The sequence below is a fragment of the Myxine glutinosa genome, chromosome 4 (genome assembly GCF_964187855.1).
Source record: "Myxine glutinosa chromosome 4, kmMyxGlut1.1, whole genome shotgun sequence".
In the NCBI taxonomy this organism is placed as follows: Eukaryota; Metazoa; Chordata; class Myxini; order Myxiniformes; family Myxinidae; genus Myxine; species Myxine glutinosa.
Genome location: NC_136264.1, coordinates 50,683,631 through 50,709,778, shown reverse-complemented (window position 1 = coordinate 50,709,778; position 26,148 = coordinate 50,683,631). Strand labels below are relative to the sequence as shown.

The window sequence follows — 26,148 nt, the reverse complement described above, 5'->3', positions numbered from 1 at the left end:
GCTAACTGTAGTTTGCAAGGGGGTGGGATGGGGGAGGAAGGGGAGAGGGGGGTTGGGGAGTTGCACTTGGGCATTTCAATTTATTACTGTTTAATAAATAATTGTTAATACAATGCCTTCAGAAAGTATTCACACCCCTTCACTTATTTCACATTTTGTTGTGTTAGAGCCAGAATTTAAAATGTTTTAAATTTTCATTTGTTGTCACTGATCTACACATAATACCCCATAATGTCAAAGTGAAAGCATGTGTGTTGTCATGTGTCGTGATGTGCCAAACTCCATGCACAACATTTGTGAAGTGCTGCAGAGATTGTTGTTCTTCCTGCAGGTTCTCCCATCTCAGCATAGGAACTCTGTAGTTCTGTCAGAGTGGCCATTGGGTTATTGGTCACCTCCCTGACCAAGGTCTTTCTTGCCCGGTTGCTCAGTTAGGTCGGCCAACCAGCTCTAGGAAGAGTCTGGGTACTTTTATATTCTTTCCATTTCCTAATGATGGAGCTCACTGTGTTCTAGGGAACTTTCAACACTCTAGAAATTGTTTTATACCCTTCCTCAGATCTAAGCCTCCTCACAATTCTATCTCGGAGTTATACAGACAGTTCTTTGGATGTCCTGGTAGAGTTTCTGCTCTGCCATGCACTGTCAACTGTGGGATCTTATATAGAAAGGTGTGTTTCTTTCTAAATCATGTCCAATCAATTGAATTGGCCCCATGTGGGATCCAATCAAGTTGTAGAGATATCTCAAGGATGATCAAAGGAAATTGGATGCAGCTGAGCTCAATTTGGAGTGTCATCCTAAAGGGGTTGAAATATTTATTCACTCGAGACATTCCAGCTTTTCATTTTTAATTATTTTGTAAAAAGATTCTTCAAACAAATTCAACTTTTACATTATGGGGTTTTATGTGTAGATCAGTGACAAAAAAATCTCAGTTTAATCCATTTTAAAATCTAGCTGTAACACAACAAAATGTGGGAAAAAAAAGTAAAGGGGTCTGAATACTTTCTCAAGGCACTGTACAGTTATTTTAAGAAACTGCAATGAAGCCTGTTACTTCTATTTTCCATTTAGTTACGTTTATGTCAGATGAGCCAGTAATTGTATATGCTGGGGATCAATTATAATTTTCCGCACAAATGCTTAATAATACAACGACACCACGTGTTTGTTGGCTTTTTGTTTCTGGCTCTTGTAAGCCTTGCACATAAAAATAAAAGTATTATTCATGTGAAATTGCCAACCTTTGGCCTCCATTTAAAAGCCAATGTGCTTTGTTGCTTGTATGTGATAGCAGCTTCCCTCCAGGCAAGTGTTGCAAAAGTTCCAAAACCGTGTGTGTGTGTGTGTGTGTGTGTGTGTGTGTGTGTGTGTGTGTGTGTGTGTGTGTGTGTGTGTGTGTGTGTGTGTGTGTACGGACTTATATGAGCATCTGGGATGCTAAATTAGCGGCCAAGCGAGTCGAGTGATTTGGAATTTTTACTTGAAACGATGACCATTGTGGGTCGACTCAAGGTGGCCGAGGGAAGCAAATTAAGTGACTGTTGGTCATGAATGAATGAATGATCGTTTTAAGGCCATTTTCCCCGCTAGAGCGGGGGTTAGCCTTGCGGGCCCCATGACAATCATGGTTCCCTGTTTGAGGCAATGTTTTTATGGCCGGATGCCCTTCCTGATGCCAACCCTTGATCACGCTCTTACGATGCGCAGGGATACGGTGTACCTATTCTAAATCGGGGTACACACCGTGATCATTCATCCCAGCAAGCTGGTACTCAATTTGCCGACCTCGGAAGGATGACAGGCTGAGTCAACCCCCCTGGCGTTAATTCAGCGATCGACCAGGATTCGAACCCATGATCCTAGGATCCCAAGCCGGCACCCTAACCGCTAAGCCAACACCAATCATGGTTCCAGGCAACACTAAGTCATGTTAGACGTTAAAGGTTATTTTACGTAGGTTTTTTGTGACTGTTCTGTAGAGGTGGCCGTTCAGACCAGTTTGACTGTATTTTAAAAAGGATCTTTTTTTTTTCTTTTTTTTTGATTGTTTGTATGTCTGTGGTCACTTTTTGTTCCCACAATAACTTGTGAACCACTGAAGGGGTTGTTTTTTTTTTACAAACTTTGTGCAATGGTGTATTATGATGCAAATATGAACTGATTAGATTTTGGGGTCAAAAATCATGTGACATCTAGCTGAAAGTAGCAGATTTTAGTTACCGCGATAACTTGTGAACTGCTCAAGGGATTTTGACCAAACATAGCGTAACTATGGACGACAGACTACAGAATACAAAGATGAACTGATTCAATTTTAGATTGAGCAGGTCAAAGGTCATGTGCCATATGGAAATAATTTTGCAGACCAAACTTGAGTTAGAAGCATCTGATGTATTCTCTCTTTTACTTATCTGTCTTTTCTCTCTCTGTCTCTCTGTCTCTCCCACCTCCTCTCCCTCTCTCCCCCTGTATATACAGAGTTACGGCATGACGTGTCCAGAAAATTCTGGTCACGTGGGCCGTATACACCATTTTGTTTCCATTCAACGTGAATCGGTCGGTTCCATTCTATGAGAAAATAATGAATATGACATGATTGTGGTGTTTTGGTGGCAAACTATGATAAAAACACCAACATGGGAGAAAGACCTTTTTCTTGATGGCCAAATAAAATTTAAATGTAGTAGCTCTATTTCATTGGTGTTGTTTTTATGCCTCCGCCGCCAAAGTTGCCGGAGGCATTATGTTTTTGGGTTCTCTGTCTGTCCGCCCGTGATAGTTTTTCGTTACTGCGATAACTTAAGAACGGCTGAAAGGAATTAAGTCAAACTTAATGCAATTATGCATAATGACGCAAAAATAAACTGATTTGATTATGGGATCAAGAGGTCAAAGTCAGAGGTCCCATCAGGTAAAAATTGTGATACTGCGCTAACTTGTGAACCAGTGATGGGATTTTGGCCAAACGTGGTATAAGTACAGTCGGACCCTGACATTTGTGGGGGGTACGTTCCTTGAGAATGTCGCGAATGTGGAATCCATGAATGTGGGGGCGTTGTTTGAATGGGGTTTAAAAAAATAGTGGAAGAGCTATGACAGAACAAATTATGACACAACATAACAAAGGGAACAACAGGAGAAGGGGGAAACACCAACAGCAGAGTGTAGTGAGAAAATAGACAGAGATGGACAAACAAGAGATGCAGGGAAAGATGAGGGGAAAGAGAGAACGCAAAGGGTGGACAATATGGATACTAAAGCAAAATGCTTGGGAGGAGTGGGGGTGGTTTAACAGGTGTCGAAAATATCATGATTTTGGATCGGGGATGAATTGAGATGGTGGTGAACATCTGCCTTGAAGACCTGGAGGGAAGAATGAGTTTGAAGAGAGCATGGGAAGTGGGTAGTTCCACAGGTGGGGAAAATAAAGAAATAAATGAGTGGTGAGCAGTGGTTCTGGATTTAAGCAGTTTCACTCGGAGGAGGTTGCTGGTGGACCATGTACATCCTGCAGATACCTGAGGGTGACAAAGCAGAGGGTGCAAGTCTTGACAAGGTGCCAACAGGTTTTAGAGGAGGGAGATAAGTCTGAAAGCTCATTCATGAGATTGGACAGATGTTGTTTTCTGGCTCTCTCTCGAGTAGACGCACTTGTAGCGAGCTTTGTAGAATGATTTGAGGTTGTCTTCAGTTCGATTTGCCTTCCAGGAAGAGAATGCAAGTTGTTTTAAAGCAACTGCCTCACAAATGGATACAGAGTACCAAGAGCGGGAGGATGGGTAAGATAATCGAAGAGATGGGATGAATCTGTGCATAATAGAGAGCAGGTTTCTGTGGAAGAATTCCCTGGTTGAGTTAATATTAGCGGTGGAGGATATAGGAGACCAGTTCTGATGTGTTAAAAAAAACAGCTGAAGTCAAACTTCGTACATGCATGTATAATGATGTGATAATGTGGGCGGAGGCATATCGGTCAACATCGTGATGTCAGAGTGCTGTTCTAGTTACCATATAGTTACCCATTTTTGTCATGACATGAGATTACTTGGCATTCATTATTGCCCTGCGCTCGCGAAGCGAAAAGCAGGGTTAAGCAATCTCCTGCGTATGTGTGCCGTGTCTGCATTTTTACAATTCATTTTCTCGACAACCGTTGATCCGATTGACACGAAATTTTACCATAGGAGCGCCTCCGCCTGTAGAATTTTTTTTTTCATAATTATGGCGTCATAGTTCATGTGGTACGGACGCCATCTTGGAAAAACGTTACACCTCTATATCTCCCAAACCACTCAATAGAAAAAATGGAAACATGGCTCAGTCAAGTACTCCCCATGGGGAATAAGATATGTTGATGATGATGTCATTGGCGCCTTAATTATGACGTCATCATCGACAAGTACAACGCTTGATCTGATCAGTATGAAAAAAAAAAAATCCTCTGCAACTGTTAGTCCGATTGGCACGAAATTTTCAGAATATGAGCGGCTCCTCCTGTGGAATTTTTAAAATGATACTATTATGCCATCGGCCACGTGGTACAGGCACCATCTTGGAAAAATCGAAAAAAAAGTTGCACCTCTATATCTCCGAAACCGCTCCATGGAAAAAAATTGAAACATGGCTCATTGTCAAGTACTCCGTTTGGGGAATAAGATATGTTAATGATGATGTCATTGGCACCTTAATTATTATGTCATAATTCGACAAGTACAACGCTTGATTCGATCAGTATGAATTTTTTTTTCTCTGCAATTCTTGGTCCGATTGGCACGAAATTTTCACCATAGGAGGGCCTCCTCCTGTAGAATATTGTAATGATTATTATGACGTCATAGGTCACATGGTACAGGTGCCATCTTGGAAAAACTTCGCACCTCTATATCTGAAAATCTCTCCATGCAAAAATTGAGATCTGGCTCATTGTCAACTACTCCTCATGGGGAATAAGATACGTTAATGATGATGTCATTGGTGCCTTCGTTATGACGTCATAATTCGACAAATGCAAAACTTATCCATGCAGTCATTATTAAATAAAATTCAGCAACTGTTGGTTTGATGGACACGAAATTTTCACCAGAGGAACGCCTCCTCCTTTAGAATATTTTTAATGATAATCATGGCGTCATAGGTCATGTGTTACAGGTGCCATCTTGGAAAAACCCCAAAACGTTGCACCTCTATATCTCCAAAACCGCTCTATGGTAAAAATTGAAACGTGGCTCATTGTAAAGAACTCCATATGGGGAATAGGTGTTGTTAACGATGACGTCATTGGTGTCATAATTATGACGTAATAATTCGACAGGGACAACGCTTGGTCTGATCAGCTTGAAATTTATTGAGCATGATCTATGCAACAATTATATTAGAGAATATACCATAACTAAAGTTATTAGTTAACTTTGATCTATGCAACAATTAGTTATTAGCTAAAGTTAATATACCATAACTAAAGTTAACACATCTCCGTTATTATGTCATCACTCACGTGGTCTGGCAGCCATATTGGATTTTTCAAAAACGTTCAAAAATAACAGTTTGCTCACACCAAGTTGACTGCGCAGGGTAAGTATTCTATGAATACCATCTAGTTATTCATGAAGTTCCACATCAAAGACGTTATTTTAAATGCTTGAGGATATTCATATACGACTTTCTTCACAAATCTTCCAATTAGCAATCAGCTTCCTTGGTGTGTTCCTTTAGCATACAGCTTGCTCATTGTGTTCCGTTAGCAGGCCGCTTGCTCAGTGTGTTCCGTTAGTATGCAGCTTCCTTGGCGTGTTCCGTAAGCATGCGGCCTCCTTGGTGTGTTCCGTTCGAGTGCAGCTTCATCGGTGTGTTCCATTAGCATGCAGCTTGCTCGGTGAGTTCCGTTAGCATGCGGCTTGCTCGCTGTGTTCCGTTAGCATGCAGCTTGTCTGGTGTGTTCCGTTAGCATTCAGCTTGCTCGGTGTGTTCCGTTAGCATGCGGCTTGCTCAGTGTGTTCCGTTGGCATTCAGCTTGCTCGGTGTGTTCCATTAGCATGCGGCTTTTCCGGTGTGTTTCGTTAGCATGCAGCTTGTTTGGTGTGTTCCATTAGCATGCCGCTTGCTCGGTGTGTTCCGTTCGCATTCGGCTTGTCCGGTGTGTTCCGTTAGCAGGCCGCTTGCCCAGTGTGTTCCGTTAGCATGCGGCTTGCTCAGTGTGTTCCGTTAGCATTCTGCTTGCTCGGTGTGTTCCGTTAGCATGCGGCTTGTCCGGTGTGTTCCGTTAGCAGGCCGCTTGCTCGGTGTGTTCCGTTAGCATGCGGCTTGCTCAGTGTGTTCCGTTAGCATTCTGCTTGCTCGGTGTGTTCCGTTAGCATGCGGCTTGCTCGGTGTGTTCCGTTAGCATGCAGCTTGCTCAGTGTGTTCCGTTAGCATGCAGCTTGCTCGGTGTGTTCCGTTAGCATGCGGCTTGTCCGCAGTGTTCCGTTAGCAATCAGCTTGCTCGCTGTGTTCCGTTAGCATGCAGCTTGTCTGGTGTGTTCCGTTAGCATTCAGCTTGCTCGGTGTGTTCCGTTAGCATGCGGCTTGCTCAGTGTGTTCCGTTGGCATTCAGCTTGCTCGGTGTGTTCCGTTCGCATTCGGCTTGTCCGGTGTGTTCCGTTAGCAGGCCGCTTGCCCAGTGTGTTCCATTAGCATTCTGCTTGCTCGGTGTGTTCCGTTAGCATGCGGCTTGTCCGGTGTGTTCCGTTAGCAGGCCGCTTGCTCAAGTGTGTTCCGTTAGCATTCAGCTTGTTCGGTGTGTTCCGTTAGCATTCAGCCTGCTCGGTGTGTTCCGTTAGCATTCAGCTTGCTCGGTGTGTTCCGTTAGCATTCTGCTTGCTCGGTGTGTTCCGTTAGCATGCAGCTTGCTCGGTGTGTTCCGTTAGCAGGCCGCTTGCTCGGTGTGTTCCGTTAGCATTCAGCTTGCTCGGTGTGTTCCGTTAGCATTCTGCTTGCTCGGTGTGTTCCGTTAGCATGCGGCTTGTCCGGTGTGTTCCGTTAGCAGGCCGCTTGCTCAGTGTGTTCCGTTAGCATTCAACTTGTTCGGTGTGTTCCGTTAGAATGCGGCTTGTCCGGTGTGTTCCGTTAGCAATCAGCTTGTTCGGGGTGTTGCGTTAGCATTCAGCTTGTTCGGGGTGTTCCGTTAGCATTCAGCTTGTTCGGGGTGTTTCGTTAGCATGCGTCTTGCTCGGTGTGTTCCATTGGCATTCAGCTTGCTCGATGTGTACCCTTCGCATTCAGCTTGTTTGGTGTCTGTTCCATTCGCAAGTAGCTTGCCAAGCCAGACGTTCAATATCAACCACTTTGCAAACTTCTCATCCAGTCGCTCGGCAAACGGAGCAAAGCGATTTCATCCAGGTAAAATGAGGGTTGACTTTAAACAAATTGTAACAGAATTATGAAATAAAGTACGAACATACGTATTCACTTTGTTCTTATGTGGATCGTTATTGTATGCTACATGGTTCTCAAGGTGCTAATACCATTATTTATATTATTCTGATATTATCGCGATAATTGTGATAATGAGGTCCATTATCATGATATCGGATTTTCCATTATCGCCCTGTGTGTGTGTGTGTGTGTGTGTGTGTGTGTGTGTGTGTGTGTGTGTGTGTGTGTGTGTGTGTGTGTGTGTGTGTGTGTGTGTGTGTGTGTGTGTGTGTGTGTGTGTGTGTGTGTGTGTGTGTGTGTGTGTGTGTACATCATATATATATATATAATATAATCACAATTTCAAAACACCTGGTCACAAGTGTGCCTCACTGACTAGGTCCTCAGCATCATCCTGTTTCGGCCCTTCAACCTCGATACGGTCAGCTAAGGTGAGCCAGCAGCGGCACATATGCCTCCACATGCAGCAGCTACACCCGGATGCGTACATACCCCCACCCCCAGCCAGTCAGAACACAGACTACAACAACAAAACTGCCTCCACTCCCAGAATCAACAGCCCCTCATCCACTCACTCACACACCAAAAAAACACCGACCACTAGTCAAACAAAAACACATTCATGCAAAACCACACACACACACACACACACACACACACACACACACACACACACACACACCATTCACACATCTCCATTTCTCTTCCGTGCTCAGTCACTACCCCTTTAGACTGAAATGAACCACCCCCCACAACCCCAACCTACATCGTTCAACATGCCTCCATAAACTTCCTCCATATCCAAAGTGAGCCTTTCAAGGCAATCTGGGCCACTCTGTCCCACACACTCCAAGACTAGCAAAAAATGCAGAAAAGGAATTGACAATATACCCTCTACACCCCACCTGAAATGGCTGACAAGAAACTCGCCAACCCTTCTCCCGACACTCTGCCTCCAAATCATTGTGCTTTCCTCTCTTCCTCTCGTGCACCTCCTCCATGTACAGGTACAGACAATTCCCCTAAGATGACCTGTCTTGTTGCACCTGACCAGATGACAATGTGTTACGTGCTCCTCCCGACCCCCTGGTCACGGTGTACCTCCGAGCCCCGAGAGGAGTCACGGCAGAAAAATGTGTTATTCTGTATGTCAAAGATCAATGGCGAAGTCACACCAATTGTTTCTCACAAACAAATATTGTATTAAGATCACACAAGAATTACAGTACAACAATAATGGTAATCAAAAGTACAATCAATATATGTCCTATGATGGTACCATCAGTTTCATAATATATAACTCACTGTGCTCCAAGTGAGCGGAAAGAAGAAGATTCCCAATGTCTCTAATTCCCGGCTTCAAGCCAAAGTGGATTCGCTCCAGCGATCGTCAGATCAATGTCCAATCGAGACCAGAATCCCGTTGGGTTGGCAGTTACAGTCCTGCTGCCAAAGCTGTGCAAAGGCACCCTCCAGGCGACTGGGAAATCCAAAGGCGCCCTCCAGACGACTGGGAAATCACACCCTCGGGTATGGACGTTCCACAGCTCGCAGTCGGCAAACCTCAGATTTACCTTCAGGCATATCCGCGTTGCACACACACACACACCAGATACGTCTGAATGCGGTGAAAACGGCTGAAGCGAAGCAAAGAAACCTTGCTGGACCCACAAAGCGCACGAGTCAAAATGGCCGACGGCCCGTACTCGAGACGTAACGGCCTGACAATGATTTTCTCCGGAATCGATCGCAAAACCTGACACGCAGGTTGATCGGTCACAGCGATAACAACTCTGTCGCAGGAATCCCTTTCCTGGGAAACCCAAAGTTCACTCGTGACTCTTGCTCGCCAACGTTCGCTCCAGACCGCAAAGCAACTATGCTTCTTGTCCGACTCCACTCGCTCCGCCTTCTTTTTCTCTTCTTCCTCTTTGTCGTCGTCCGGTTCCCAATCCGGTTTCCTGTTTCTTTTAACTCTAACTTTTACACCTTTTGAAAATAGTTTATAAACAATAAACCTTTTGAAAACAATAATAGTACATGGAATCAAAAATGTTTACAGTGGATGAAAACCACCACAACGGAAGTGACGAATCCGTAACAAATGTCAGGCCGCAACCTTGTCGCACAGATCTCCTCTGGGAATACAATTGTGGCTTTAGGTCTGCCACCACCTGCCAATCATAAGCATTTGACAGCCCTCTTGCTTTCCACCTCCTCTTTCAACTTCTTACCACTTGGCCCTCTGACAAACAACACCTCTCCCCATCGGTCTCCTTCTCCACTCTTCTCTCTATCTATCTCAGCACCTCTTGTTGCACCATCTGCACTACCACTCAGCACCTCATCATGCCACCACTTGTATTGTCCTGGTGCCAATGCTACTGAGCATGCACTCAGTGCATGCTGCACCGTTCCCAAACCTCCACACAAATAACATCTCGCCTCCTGCAACAACCCTCACAATCTCAAGTATACATACATATAGACTCTCCCTCTTTAAAGAGGTCTTTTATTTGTCATGTGACCTTTAATTGAGATAAAACCCAACAGTGAGTTGACTTCTAATGTCGGCGGAAGCATATCAATTGACTCATTCGGGTCAACCTCTCCTTTCTAGTTTCTTTAATATTGAATGCATCTTTTTTTTTTCCTTGCACATTTTCTAATACGGCTGACATATATATATATATATATATATATATATATATATATATATATATATATATATATATATATATATATATATATATATATATATATATATATATACATATATATATATATATATACACACACACACACACACACACACACACACACACACACACACACACACACACACACACACGGGGTCACCCGTGGGAATCCCACGGGCATGGATGTGTGTGACATTTCGACATATTGAGTTAGATGCTGCACCTGTTATATAAAATGGTTACTGGCAATTGAGCACATCCACAAATGATGTAATCCACACAATTTATGTACTTTACATAACGTTAATAGGAATACATGCCCGTGTAGATGGGAAATACAGTTTGTTTGAAATAAATCACAAATATCAGAAGAAAGTTTTTAAAATTTAGAACTATTCTCACTCAGAGTTAAACATCACCGTAATATTATGTGGTTGCTTCAACGTTTTCGGTGAATTATATGTCATCATTGTGAGATTTTGTTGGAATTTTTTTTTTAATGAGATTTTTATATTTAAAAAAACCGGCAAAAAAGCATCAGAACAGCAGTGAAAAAGCATCAAAACAACAGTGGAAAGCGTCAAAACAGCAGTGAAAAAGCATCAAAACAGCAGTGAAAAAGCATCAAAACAGCAGTGAAAAGGCATCAAAGCTGCAGTGAAAAAGCATCAGAACAGCAGTGAAAAAGCATCAAAACAGCAGTGAAAAAGCATCAAAACAGCAGTAAAAAGCATCAAAACAGCAACAATGGTCCGGTGATTTTTCAATCACCGCAACTAAATGTGTCGGAGTAATTAACTATTTTCCTTCGTTCCCTCCTTTTGTTGCCTGAATGGTGTCACTGCAGGACCTCCGGGTAAACAACATTACGGGTGAAGATTCCACTGTGGCCATCAGTTTTTCCCTGTTGGCCATTACTGACTACCTTTACCTTGACATCCTCAAATCGTTTAGCACGCGACAATGCAACATATAATTGGCCATGGCTGAAGACGGGTTCTGGTAAGTAAATCCCAACTTTGTGTAATGTTTGACCTTGACTCTTGTTTATTGAGAAAGAGAATGCCACACGAACTGGAAATTGATGGCGTTTGAGTACGAATGGTCGTGTTGTATCGGAAGGTGCAATACTAATCCTGGGTATAAATGTGCGTGTTCCTTTGTGACTGCCAGAAATTATTTCGCCGTCTATGATGTTTGGCAACAATCTTTTAACAACCAATTTTGCACCATTGCACAGTCCCTGTTTCGGATCAAAGTTACGGAGTAACATGATGACAGCACCATCTTTGAGACGAATTTTGTGCAATGGCATTCCAGAAGGAGTTAATTGATTTTGGAATTCCATAGGATAATTTAGTGCCTCTTCAGGGTCATCACAGACAATGGAATCAGCGCTGAAGTACGTCTTTTCTTCCCCAGGAAATGCATCCAGTATCTCATCGTTAATCACAAATGTGGATTCATTCTTTGGACACAACACGGCTCATTGTGCCAGTGCATCATAGTTTGAATGGATTTTGTTCAAATTACCGAAAACAGCCTCTGCTAAAGAAATGTTGTCTTCGACACAGATACGATCAGGCAGTCATATTAAATCTGAGTCAGGAATTGTTTCCACAGTCCCATTTCCAACCGACAGTAACCATTTTGAGAATTCTTCGTCATCATTCGCTCTCATGTTTGATGTTAAGTTCAGCTGTTTGAACTTTGGCCACAACTTGCTATGCTTGATGCATGTGGCGGTGATTGCTGCAGGTGCAGCGCGAGGTACAACGGGCAAAACCTGCCTGAAGTCCCCACCAAGAAGTAAGACCTTTCCACCAAAAGGAATGTTGTTGCTGGTTACATCCCGGAGACATCGATCAACAGCATCTAAAGCATATGCTGGAGCCATAGGTGCTTCATCCCAAATGAATAGGTTGGCCTTCCTTAGAGCATCTGCATCTTTACTCGTAGGTGATATGTTCCATGTGGAGTTTTCCAAAATGGGCACTGGCAATTTAAATCAATGGTGCGATGTACGGCCCCCTGCTAGCAATGTTGCTGCAATGCCCGAGTACGCCATTGGAAGAACCAAACTACACTGGCCTCGCAAGATGTGCAGAAGCGTATTATAGAGAAAGGTCTTGCCACTTCCGCTCGGTCCATCAACGAAAAACAACCGGTTGCCTGTGTACTGGACCCTACAATGAACGGCCTGTAGGACCTCATCTACAATTCGGATTTGGTCATCATTTAGTAGTTGTCTGTTGTTTTCACCTTTTTCATGTTCATCTCCCGGTACATACTGATAATCATCGCTCGAAAGATCTTCAACAGTGTCTGGAGGTACTGGTAACTGAAATGCTTCCAAGGTCTGTCCATGTCTCAGGAGGAAGGACTGTATTTCTCGCAATGCCATGAAAAAACTCTGTTCCAAGATATGGCCGCTGTGCACAAAATCTTCACAAAGGTCGTTTTTATATTTTTCCCACAGTGCCGACGTGTCTGTTGTGTGCAGAATATGCATAGGGTTGCAAAAGGAGATCTCAATTGTTGTGGCATGGCAAAGATAACTCCATCAGCTAAGGACCTGTCCCATTCTGTATCATCTTCTGTTAAATGTAATTTCCTGGCTGCATCCTTGTATGTTTCACAAACTGCTCCATCTACGGTTCTGAGATCTTCAAATGATGTTTTACTAGGGCAGTGCAGCAGGAGTACACGAAGATGAAAGCGCTCAATGTCCAATGTCCATAGGGCTTGCCGAAACCATGCGTCCGATAACCTTGTTGCCGCCCCGGCGTCGAAGTTTCCATGTCTTTCGTCCATCTTCAAATACGTAATATTTTGGAATGTCGTGGTACAGATAACTTCGTGCCTCAGGGTCTCTCTGGTTTAACTGAAACCAAGCTGTAAGTGTTGTACCCCTATGTCGTACAATGGCTTCTTCCTCGTTACCATCCCTGAACCCAACAGTCTGCAATTCAGGTAAGTGTACCGCAAGTCTGGTGATGGAATGGGACTGTTTGTGCATTTCAAATTCCATCAATCTCCATGCTGCCTCTGGGGCACTGACATATCTGCAGTTCAAATAGGTCTTTATTTCGTCCACCTCCACTCTCCCGCGCTCTCGAATTTCGATGCTGGCACAGTCATGTCCCTTGTACACACATTTAAATAAGTACTTTATACTCTTTATGCTTGCGCAAACCTCAATGTTGATGTGTGCTCTGTACTTCTTCAGTAAATAAGCATTGAATGGGACCACAAATTGGCAATCAACATCGGTTCCATGAACGGTTATGGTGGGTCCATTTGGGGGACGCTTGTAAAGGGCATAGCCATCTATGCTCGCAAGTGTCTCTGCAGCATACGCTTTTGGAAAGCCTTTACTGCACACTCCATCTTTCACACAAATCGAATGGCGATTTAAAGTGCCACACGGACCATGTATCATGTGAGACTTCACCAAGGAATGGATCTCTGGTGACTCATTTGAATTAGGAATTTGTGCAGAAACAATTCTGACAATGTCTTTGGCGGTACAAATTTTATCTTCTTGGCATAGCATGAGTAATATGTGGGCATGCGGTATGCCACGCTTCTGATACTCGACGACGGAGAGAAATGCACGTACTTTGCCCAACACGTGCTTCTTCGTTATATCGTCGATTAACTCTTTTAATTTCAGATGAAACACGCGCGCCACTAAATCTGGTCTGCCTTCAGCTCGTTGGTGTTGGCCGATGTTTTCTTGTATCTCTGTCCATTTTGGATTACACGTGAACGTGATGAAAAGATCTGGTTTTCCGAATTTGCGAACATTGGCCATAGCATCTTGGTAGTTCTGCTGCATAGCTCTTGGACTCCCTGCAAAACTCGACGGCAAAATGACGATACGACAGACAGGACGTTGGTTATCAGCAGCAACGTTCTGGACGTGGTCCAGTAGTCCTCTGTATTCCATGGCTCTAAGGGTTTCCTGATTTTGTTTGAAGTATTGCAGTCGATTTGCTTCTGCCTTGCAATATCCGTCGACAACATACTGCTGGAACAATTTCCCCGAAGAATGGATAGTGCTGAATTCATTTTGAATAGCCAGTCGGTAGGCATAGAATTCACGATGAGTTACCTTGTTTCGAACCGCAGTTTGTCGCTGGTGAGGCATGTTTATCATCCATCCAGGCTCGCCATGTGGAAAGAGAATGGGATATGTCATGGGATCAATGTGAGAGGAAAGTGGAGAGAGATTGTGTGAGCCCTGGTCATGCAAATGAACCTGGAAATCCCTGTTTGCAGGTGGTTCACCATCTTTTCCACTAACGAAGACAGCAGCAATTTCATCAGCAGTTGGTATGTTGTAACGTCTTTGGTCGTCTGCACACAGTCGACGAAAATGCATTTCCAAGGTAGATGGGAGGCGATCTTCAAGGACAGCTTTCCTGATTTCTTCCTGTTCACGCTCGAACATAGTCTTGTTACATGTGACATAAGGATTAACGTCAGATAGTATGTTGTGCAGTTCTGCCATCAATTCTTGCAAACATCTGTGATTCTCAGGTCGATTCATACGTTCCTTTGTAGCTTGAGCTGTATCCAAAATAAATAATTGTGCAAATTGTGCTTGTTCATGTACATGTGATGGATGTAATGGACCACAGCGATGGTAAATTTGACCGTGGATTTTGAAACAGTACGGTCCCTTTCCTGGAGGAGATGAGATCTGAGCACCCATTGATGCAAAAGCTAATGCCGAATTGTAATTCCGGATATTGTCTCGGAAGTTGCGACATTTTCCATCGTCACCCTGATAAAGTTGTTGCAGTCGAGCAGGTACGGCAAATAGTGGAGGCAATTTAACTTTTGGCTCCAGTAGTGAGGACTTCAAGCACACCAAGTGCTTCATGGGCATGTACACTTTAAACATGTATATACATGTGGGATGTGTGTGTGTGTGTGTGTGTGTGTGTGTGTGTGTGTGTGTGTGTGTGTGTGTGTGTGTGTGTGTGTGTGTGTGTGTGTGTGTGTGTGTGTGTGTGTGTGTGTGTGTGTGTGTGTGTGCGCGCGCGTGTGTGTGCGTGCGTGCGTACGTGCATATACAGACTTGGCATTTAATATGGAATATATTTTTTGTGGGGGTGAACTTACTTTTCAAGATGTCTTAGAACCAAAAGTTCATTGGAATTATGTTGAAATTATTCTAGATTTTGTTAATGTGACCTTTAAAAGAAACAAAAACCACATTTGACATTTCGAAACAAATAAATTGATCCTTGAAAGTGATGTAAACTGATATCGAACTCAATTCATGGACAGTACTGTGTTAAACTTCTCTACGTTTTCCAGAAGTATCTCTTTATTTTGTACATTAGCCAAAATTTTTTTTAACAAAAACAAAAGTTAAATTACGACTGGGATAACGGACAGTAAAATTACAGTTCAGTACTTCGTGTCACCCCCACGAGCATTCAGGAGAGCACGTACACGTTGAGGCATGCTGTTCACGAGATTTGCCAAGGTTTGGACAGGAATCGCTTGCCATGCAGTGACAATAGCCTGCTGCAATTCACGCACAGAGGTCGGCTGGTGGACAAGTGGTCGATTTGACGCGTTAATTCTGCCCACAAGTTCTCTATCGGATTCATATCCGGGGACATGGCAGGCCACTCCATATGCTCTACACCACGGTCAGCAAGAAAGTGTTGAATCATGCGAGCACGATGAGGCCGTGCATTGTCATCTTGGAAGACAAAGTTTCCTCAAAAGGCTGCACGAGCAAATGGAAGCAATGTTTCTTCCAGAATGGCCCTGTACTTGAACTGGTTCAGGTTTCCATTCAGAACAACCAGGTCAGTTTTCCCCCCTGCATGAAAAGCAGCCCAAACGGTCACCCCACCACCTCCAGCTTGGACTCTTGGCACTATACAATCTTTGTTGTAGGCTTCATGCACTTGAAGTGTGCATGAAGTCCTCACTTGGCTCGCCTCACCAAGCGTCGTTACTGAGGAACGGGCTTATTTTAGCTGAGGATAATAATGACTGTACCTGAGTTGCTGTGTTGTCATGTTTTTACACCAATCATAATACAAACAATTATTTTGCACAAATGTATTTGTTGTGTTTGTGATATTACATTTTTATAGGCAATTTATGTTGAAGATTTAGATTGAATGTTTTTTTTTTCAAGAAAGAACCCCTCAGCACATACATAGGGGAGGGGTAGGTGCAGACAGGAAGTTTGGGATGATTACACCTCACCACCACGTAATTAAAAACACCTCACAGCCATAAAACACCTCACAGCCACGAAATTAAAAACACCTCACAGCCACGAAATTAAAAACACCTCACAGCCATAAAACACGTAATAAAAACAGCTCACAGCCACGAAATTAAAAACACACCACCACAAAATTAAAAACATCCCACAGCCATAAACCACGTAATAAAAACAACTCACAGCCACAAAATTAAAAACACCTCACAGCCACGAAACATGAAATTAAAAACACCTCACAGCCACAAAATTAAAAACACCTCACAGCCACGAAATTAAAAACAACTCAGCCACGAAAAACGAAATTAAAAACACCTCACCACCACGAAATTAAAAACACCTCACAGCCATAAAACACGTAATAAAAACAACTCACAGCCACGAAATTAAAAACACCTCACAGCCACGAAACACGAAATTAAAAACACCTCACCACCACGAAATTAAAAACACCTCACAGCCATAAAACACGTAATAAAAACAACTCACAGCCACAAAATTAAAAACAACTCAGCCACGAAAAACGAAATTAAAAACACCTCACCACCACGAAATTAGAAACACCTCACAGCCATAAAACACGTAATAAAAACAACTCACAGCCACGAAATTAAAAACACCCCACAGCCACGAAACACGAAATTAGAAACACCTCACAGCTATAAAACACGTAATAAAAACAACTCACAGCCACAAAATTAAAAACACCCCACAGCCACGAAACACGAAATTAAAAACATCTCACAGCCATGAAATTAAAAACACCTCACAGCCACGAAATTGAAAACACCTCACAGCCATAGAACACGTAATAAAAACACCTCAGCCACGAAATTAAAAACACCTCACCACCACGAAATTGAAAACACCTCACAGCCATAGAACACGTAATAAAAACACCTCAGCCACGAAATTAAAAACACCTCACCACCACAAAATTGAAAACACCTCACCACCACGAAATTGAAAACACCTCATCACCACGAAATTGAAAACACCTCACAGCCACAAAATTGAAAACACCTCACAGCCACGAAATTGAAAACACCTCACCACCACTAAATTGAAAACACCTCACAGCCATAAAACACGTAATAAAAACACCTCACAGCCACAAAATTAAAAACACCTCACCACCACAAAATTGAAAACACCTCACCACCACGAAATTGAAAACACCTCACAGCCATAAAACACGTAATAAAAACACCTCACAGCCACGAAATTAAAAACACCTCACCACTACTTCATTTACAAACACCTCACCACCACATAATTCAAAATACCTCACCACCACGTGATTCAAAACCACCACCACGTTATTAAAAACACTTAACAACCACGGAAACAAACGTTTCAGGGAGTAGTTCAGTGACAACAGACACTGCCCAGATATGTAGATATATAGATAAATGAGTGTACCCGAGTTGCCGTTTTGTCATGGTTTACACCAATCCTAATTCAAACAATTATTTTGCACAAATGTTTTTGTAATATACGTGATATTACCATTTATAAACAATTGAAGTTGAAAACAAAAAAATTTCCCATAAAAATTCCCCCCCCCCCCCCCCCCCCCCCCCCAAAAAAAAAAAATTTGTAAAATTTTTCAAAGAAAATACCCGGAGGACATACCGACGGGAGAGATATGTGCATACCAGAAGTTTGGTACGATTTCACAAAAGTTTGAGAAAGTAGTTGTGACAAGACAACACAACACAACACAACACAGGACAACACAACACAGGACAACACAACACAACACAACACAGGACAACACAGGACAACACAACACAGGACAACACAACACAGAGATATATATATTTTATATATATACACATACATATATACATACATACATACATACATACATACATACATACATACATACATACATACATACATACATACATACTGTATACATACATACATACATACACACAGCCACGTGAAAAAGTAAGTACACCCCATGAAAAGTTTTGACTTTTTCAACATATTTCAACATAGCTATTTGATCTTCATTTCAACAATATTGATAAATAAAGGTGATATAATATAACAAATATCATGAAACATTTACATTTTGTAGTCCATTGTATAATTTAAATAAACATAAATGCAAATTTCGCATGTGGAAAAAGTAAGTACACCCTTGGCTCTCATAGGTGGTATTGCCCCCTTTGGCAGAAACAACCTCAAGTAGGTGTTTCTTATAACTGTCTACCAGTCTCTGACATCGACTGGGAGAAATTTTTGCCCACTCCTCCATGCAGAATTCTTTCAGCTGTGCGATGTTTGAGGGGTTTCTTGCATGCACGGCTCGTTTCAAATCCCCCCACATCATCTCGATGAGATTTAGATCCGGGCTTTGACTTGGCCATTCCAGAAGCCTCCATTTCTTTCTTTTCAGCCATTCCTTCTTGGATTTACTGGTATGTTTAGGGTCATTGTCATGTTGCAAGGTCCACCTTCGGTGAGCTTCAACTTTCTGACAGATGGCCTCGCATTACCCTCAAGCACCCTCTGGTACAATGAAGAATTCATCGTGGATTATATGATGGTTAGCTGCCCAGGCCCTGATGCAGCAAAGCTGCCCCAAACCATAATATTTCCACCTCCATGCTTTACAGTTGGTATCAGGTTCTTGTGGTCAAATGCTGTCTTTGGTTTTCGCCAAACATGTCTTCTGGTACTGTGGCCAAATAGCTCTACCTTTGACTCATCTGTCCAGAGCACATTGTTCCAGAAGTGCTGGTCTTTGCCTCGGTGTTCATTGGCAAACTTTAGTTTTGCCCTGATGTTATTTCTGGACAGCAAAGGCTTCCTCCTGGCACACCTCCCATGTAGATCAAATTTGTGCAGCCTCTTTCTAATGGTAGACTCGTGCACTTTGACATCAACAGTGGCAAGAGCTACCTGTAGGTCCCGTGATGACATTCTGGGGTTCTTAGAGACTCCTTTCAGCATCTTGAGGTCTGCTCTCGGGCTGAACTTGCTGGGGCGGCCTGGCCTGAACAATTTGGCAGTTGTTTGGAATCTTCTCCACTTGTAGATGATCTTCCGGACAGTCGAATTATTGATTTCAAATTGTTTGGAGATCTTTTTTTAAATCCCTTCCCAGACTCGTAGGCATCTATAACCTTCTTTCTGAAGGCCTCAGAGAGCTCTTTTGATCTAGGCATGGTGACGCTGCACACTTCAACAACAAAGAGCAAACCAAACTAAATGTCTGAGGTTTAAATAAGACAGCTTCCTCCAAGATCCTCTCTAACGATGTTCTGATCATTTGCACCTGAGCTGGTGCACCTGATTCTAATTTTAGGTATTTGAAGTAGTGATAAATGTAGGGGTGTACTTACTTTTTCCACATGCGAAATTTGCATTTATGTTTATTTAAATTATACAATGGACTACAAAATGTAAATGTTTCATCATATTTGTTATATTATATCACCTTTATCTATCAATATTGTTGAAATGAAGATCAAATAGCTCTATGTTGAAATATGTTGAAAAAGTCAAAACTTTACAAGGGGTGTACTTACTTTTTCACGTGACTGTATATATACCACTCAAAAGAATTTAAGGGTCAAAGGAAATTTTTTGATCATTTTTGCAAGTATGTCTTTTTAAGCCAGATAGGGTTAGAATATCCCCATTTGGGATGTCATTTGGACTTTAGACATCACGTTATTATGGGACATGCAATCATTGCACTTATCTTTAGAAACTTTTTTAGTTGGTGGTCTTTTTAAGTTGTTTAAGTTGATGATTAAGTTTTTAAGTTGATGACCAAGACTTTCTGCTCACCTTCACTCCTTCATTCCTCTTTTCTCCCACCTCTGGAACAAACTCCTTCACTCTCTTCAATCCCACTCCACCCTCCAGGTCTTTAAAACAGCTGTTCACCACCATCTCTTATCCTCCCCCACCCAAAACCTTGATCTTTTCTACCCCTGCTAATTTCGGTCCCCATGTGTTTTATACCTCTCCCCCCCCCCCCCCCCTTCCCACGCCTCCTCCCCCCAAGCCCTCTCCCTCCCACACTTCTCCCTGCTCTCAAATGTTGTGGTTGTGTGCTTCCCCTTCTCTCCCCATCTTGTCTTCCGCTCCCTCTTTTTGTATATTTTGTTTGTCTGGTTGATTTGTTTGTGAAATAAATGTTCGCTCTTTCACGAGCCTCGATTCAGTATACAAAAAAAAAAGAGTTAACCCAGATTTCCTTTTCATGGATTTGAAGCGTGAACTTAGTCAGACGAGACTGACAAACTGCCTCGAAACACCCATTGTGACACCTCATGCACCATTTGCACGTGTTTAGCATGAGTGTCAATCCATGCATGCCAATTTTAGCAATAAAATGGCTGAGCATTTTCCATTCATCATCACTTGAAATTTGAAGATGGTTCGACGACAACTCAGCATCCAAGACAGGGGAAGGGCCATTGGCTGGCTACAAGATGGACAAACTCAGAGAACTATGGCTCAGCGTCTAAATGTAAGCCAAGGCGTTATCGGCAGACCCTGGCAGAGGTTCAGGACAATTAATGCTGTCCAGAATCGCCCCCGTTCTGGAAGACACCGATCAACAACAGCACGAGAAGACCGCTTCCTGATGATAACGGCATTGCGACAGCGCTTTGTGACCGCACGGCATCTTCGGGATCAACTCTGCCAGAGGCACCAACGTGTCCGACCAGACCATTAGGAATCGTCTGCGAGACCGAGGTTTGCGATGCCACCGTCCTGCAGTCCGACCACCGCTACTTGACCGTCACAGAAGGGCTCGCCGAGATTGGTGCAGACGTCATATCTGGTGGAACCGTGGTCAGTGGGCAGAGACAATGTTCACAGATGAGTCACGCTTCTCGCTCCAGTTCCATGATGGCCGGGCTCGTGTTTTTCATTGTTAAGGAGAGAGATTTGCTGATCTCAACGTTGCTCAACGTCTACCATTTGGAGGAGGAAGTGTGATGGTGTGGGCGGGGATATCCATGAACCACAGAACCCCTCCGTACGTCGTCAACGGAAATTTGACTGGTCAGCGTTATCTCAACGAGATTGTTCAACCTCTGGTAATTACACTTCTGCAGCGGATTGGACCAGGAGCTTGGTTCCAGGACGACAACGCAAGACCTCATCGTGCCAGGGTGGTGACCAACTTCCTGCAGCAGCAGAACGTTCAGCACATGGATTGGCCTGCACATTCACCCGACTTGTCACCCATTGAGCATGCGTGGGATGAACTAGGGCGGTGAGTTCAATCGCATCATGTCCCTGCCGTCAACCTCCGGCAACTGGCTCAGCGATTAGTCGCAGAATGGCAAGCGATCCCTCAACATTATTTCCAATGCCTGATGAACAGCATGCGCCAACGTTGTCAAGAATGTGTGAATGCTGACGGTGGCTACACCAGTTACTGAAGCTTCTGCAACTTGTGTGAACATCATTTTGGGGGGTGTATGACTTTTTTTCATCAGGGTAATAAACTAGTGTCTAATCAAAGTTTTTGTTTTGTGTTTTCTGTTCTTGAGCCATCAAATAATTATTTTGTCATTAGTCGTCACCATTTTAGCTCGTTAGCTTATATTTATATGCACAAATATTTTTGACCCTTAACTTCTTTTGAGTAGTGTGTGTATATATATATATATATATATATATATATATATATATTTATATATATATATATATATATATATATATATATATATATATATATACGTATGTATATACGTATGTATATACGTATATATATATGTATATATATATATATATATATATATATATATATATATATATATATATATATATATATATATATATATATATATATATATATATATATATATATATATATATCTGTAAGAAATAGTAGAAACTCCAAAGTACGAGCAGGGCGTCTCATTTGTATTGAATAAATAATCGTTAGATTAAATAAGACGCGGACGTAGCTTCAGGACGTCGATCTTTAATTGTCGACAAGCTTTCGACCAACAAAGGTCTTCTTCTGAGTCTACAAAAACATCAGGCCTGTATATCAGTCAAGTATGTATGGTGATATGTGTGTGAGATGTGTGAAGTGTGTAGAAAATGCATACAGAAGGAAGAGCCACGCCAAAGTTCACTCACCAGCCCCAAGTTCAACGGAAGTGACCGTTTGCGTTACAGTTAGGGTGCACGTGCATATACAAATATAGAGATATACATACATAAACACACAAGCATATATTCATATCCCATTTATATTCATATAATATATTTATATATTTAGATAAATGACATATAAAGGTAGAATGAATGAATGAATGAATTATGAATGAATGAATGAATGAATGGGTTACGGTTAACAATTTGATTGGGTTGATGTTGGAACATGCTTTAGTCATCAAAATTTATGCCATGAGGGACTTTTGTCCGAAGTTTGTGTATCCAAAAGGACTCACGTTTCAGAATCGTGGTGTGTGATCGATTTGTGATTGATTCAATGGCAGAGATCTGAATGTCATTTATAGAGTGATCCGGTTGATTAAAGTGTATCGTGTAAGGTAGAGATTTGCCCTGACTGGTGTGGAAGTTATTGATTTCTGACCGGGTGTTATTAAATCGTGTGTAGAGTGTATTTTCAGTTTTTCCAACATATTGTTTGGTGCACCTTTGGCAAGTGATTAGGTATATGACCCATGTAGATTTGCAGTTCATATAGGAGGTGATGGGGAATTTTTGTCCAGTGCTAGAACTACAGAATTTGTTTCCTTCTAGTAAATGCTTGTGAATAATGCATTTGTTTGCTGTGCATTTATAGAAGCCAGGGATCCTAGTTTGTTTGTTGTGGGGCTGTGGGTGCTTTGCTTTTACCAAGAGGTCCCTGAGTGTCCGACCACGTCGAAATGATGTTAGTGGAGGTTGAGGAAATGTGGTGCCGAGTGTTTCTGATTGATGGAGGAGAGGAAGGGCCTTATTCAGAATACTTGGCAATTGGGATGAGGTAGCAGAGTAGGTGGTTACCAGTGGGACACGGTTAGTTGCAGGTTTGGGTTTGTAAGTCAGAAGGTCTGCTCTCGGTATGTGTTTTGCTCGGGTTATTGCTTCTTGCACAGAGTGAGGGTCATAGTTTCTTGCAATGAAGTGTGTTTCTAATTGGCAGAGAGAAGTTTCTTCTGCCATTTTTGTTGAGCAAATGCGTCTTACTCTGAGTGCTTGACTGTATGGTATGCTTGCAATTGTATGTTTAGGATGAGATGAAGAAGGGAGAAGGTAAGAGTGAGTGTCTGTTGGTTTGGTGTATAGTTCTGTTTCGAGTCTGTTATTTTGAAGCGTGAGTGATGTGTCTAGAAAGTGAACTTCGGACTGTGAGCTGTCGAATGTGAACTTGATGGTCGGATGAATCAAATTTAATTCATTTTGGATTAAATTCTTTTGGATAAATTCTTATTTAATCTAACGATTATATATATATATAACACAGTTTGTGTGTGTGTGTGTGTGTGTAATGTTACTGATAGACTCCTAAACGGAGAGGCTTACGTGCTTGATATTTGACATAGACATGGCCATTGAGCGTGGGACGAACATGGCCGAACTCAAAATATTTGACGATCCATATTTTTTATTCATATTTACTTCAGCGCATTTCAGCGAAGTACCCGTTTAAATTTTCAGTTTCAGTTTAATTCAGTACCCGATTCATTTCAGTTTAAATAACCGTTTAGTTTCATTTATTTCCTTGCTGATGGTTTGATTATACCAACTAATGTTTTCGTGTGTCATGTCAATTCAACACAAGATGCATTGCAAGCAGATAGGCAGGTGTCATTGAGAAAGGCAGATGTGATGCCATGTTAGTCAGGTTCACTATGTTTTTTCGTTCAAAATCATGGTAGATTAGCAAACCTATACATTTTTGGAAACGTTATTACATGGAAAATCTGAAAATCAATGTTTACATTTGCCAATTCCGACCAATTCGATTCGACCAATTCGATCAATCGACCAATTCCATTCGACCAATTCGACCATTCGACCAATCGCTTCGATCGACCATTCGATCGATTCGATTTGATTCGATTCATCGAATTCGATTCGTTCGACCAATTCGATTTGCCAATCAATTTGACCGACCTTTGCTTGTGTGGAACGGACTGTGAAAACGATGCGGACTATATTGTCGGATACGACACACAGGACAGTGATGACGAACTCTAAATGGCGTATTCTGTAATCGTGTATGTTTGATGCCATTGACTGCCTGTGTATATTTTGTCATTGACTGCCTGTGTAGATGTGAAGTTATACTGACTGCATGTGTATATATGATTTTGCTGACTGCCTGTGTATGTTTGGTGATATGAATTATTGTGACACATTTTGATGTTATTAACTGCCTGTACAAAATGATAACATGTATTTGATTATGCAACTTATCGCGAATATAAAGACAGTATTTTGCAATTCAAAACCTTTGATTCGTGTCTTACCATTCCCCATAGCACTAATTTGATACTTTCATTGGATTCCTTGTCCCTGAAAATATAGGTTTAGTGTATTTTTAAAAGTTTTTAGGGTAATTAGAGGCAGAAATAGAACAAAATATATATTTTACAGTGGCCATTTTGAAAAACATTGATTTTTAGTTTCCTTATGCTATAACCTTTCCAAAAATGTATAGGTTTGCTAATCTACCATGATTTTGAACGAAATATAATTTATTGACATAGTGAACCTGACTTTGTGTCAGAGAAGTAGATGATCAGAAAGTAGTTGTTTGTCACACACACTTTGCACTGAAGGGCAAGTCGGGTCCACTACATACTCAAATGGTTCCAAATAGGTTAAATAACTGTTTTCAAACAAATTGGCTGAATTGATGCATTGCTTCTATTTGATTACAGTGCTGTACCTTCCTTTTGTTTTAAAATTTGGAAATTGTCTTCAGGTCTGGTTTAAATAATAAAACCAAAAATTCCATCTTGATTGTTTTCACAAGGTTAAAAGTCTTCATTCGATGGCTTTGACTTGAGTGGTCAATTTGCGCAATTTTTGAATGTCTAAAATACGAACAATTTAGATTACCTTGTGTGTGGCAACTTCCATGAATGAAGAATGTTTGTGTTTGTAGAAGATAATAAAAGGTTTTCTTTACCTTTGTTCCTTCGAGATTATCTAACATATTGAGCAAAAATTAACGTTTTCCATTACATGATCTCCTCCCCTCCGTTCCTCCCGACCCCACTCCCAATTCCGTCAAATGCAGGTCGTGTGAAGAGTTTGAGTATGTCCCTGTGGAGCCTAACGCACCTGACCACCCTTCACCTTAACGACAACAACCTGTCACGTATTCCGCCAGACATTTCACGGCTACAAAACCTCTCTTTCCTTGACCTCTCGTCAAACAAACTGCGCAGTTTACCCGCTGAGATCGGCACCATCGTCACTCTCAGGTAAGTTACTTCACCATTCCTTTATTTCTCGTTTTTATTCCATGCATTATGCTTATCATATTCAACTCATGTCTTTGCTTAGCCTGTATTATTTTTTAATATACCGTACATACATGTGTTCTGTTTTCAGTTTTCCTAACTTTGTTTTTCGGTTTCTTTGTTTTTCTGCCTTTTTTTCTTAATATCTCTGTGCTTACAGTTTCGTTTACTTTCAGCACCCTTGCTTCTATCTTATCCTTTCATTCTAAGGGCTCGTTTTCACGAGTGTCATATTAACCAAGTGCTATTTTATCCCGATGAAACCATTAAGGCAGGAATCTTGGATAACTCT

General features: G+C 41.9%; 1 protein-coding gene across 5 annotated transcripts in view; it reads left to right on the top strand.

The window, feature by feature from the left end:
• The window catches only part of LOC137415472 (CCR4-NOT transcription complex subunit 6-like-B), a 93,698-nt gene that overhangs the window by 32,248 nt on the left and 35,302 nt on the right, over positions 1-26,148 (top strand). For 4 of the 5 annotated variants that reach the window (XM_078775690.1, XM_078775687.1, XM_078775689.1 and 1 more), the window contains exon 3: positions 25,631-25,817. In XM_078775690.1, coding sequence (XP_078631816.1) covers positions 25,631-25,817 — 187 coding nt within the window. Of the gene's footprint in view, positions 1-10,962; positions 11,118-25,630; positions 25,818-26,148 lie in introns of all 5 variants that reach the window. The other variant, XM_078775688.1, reaches the window with a different exon arrangement.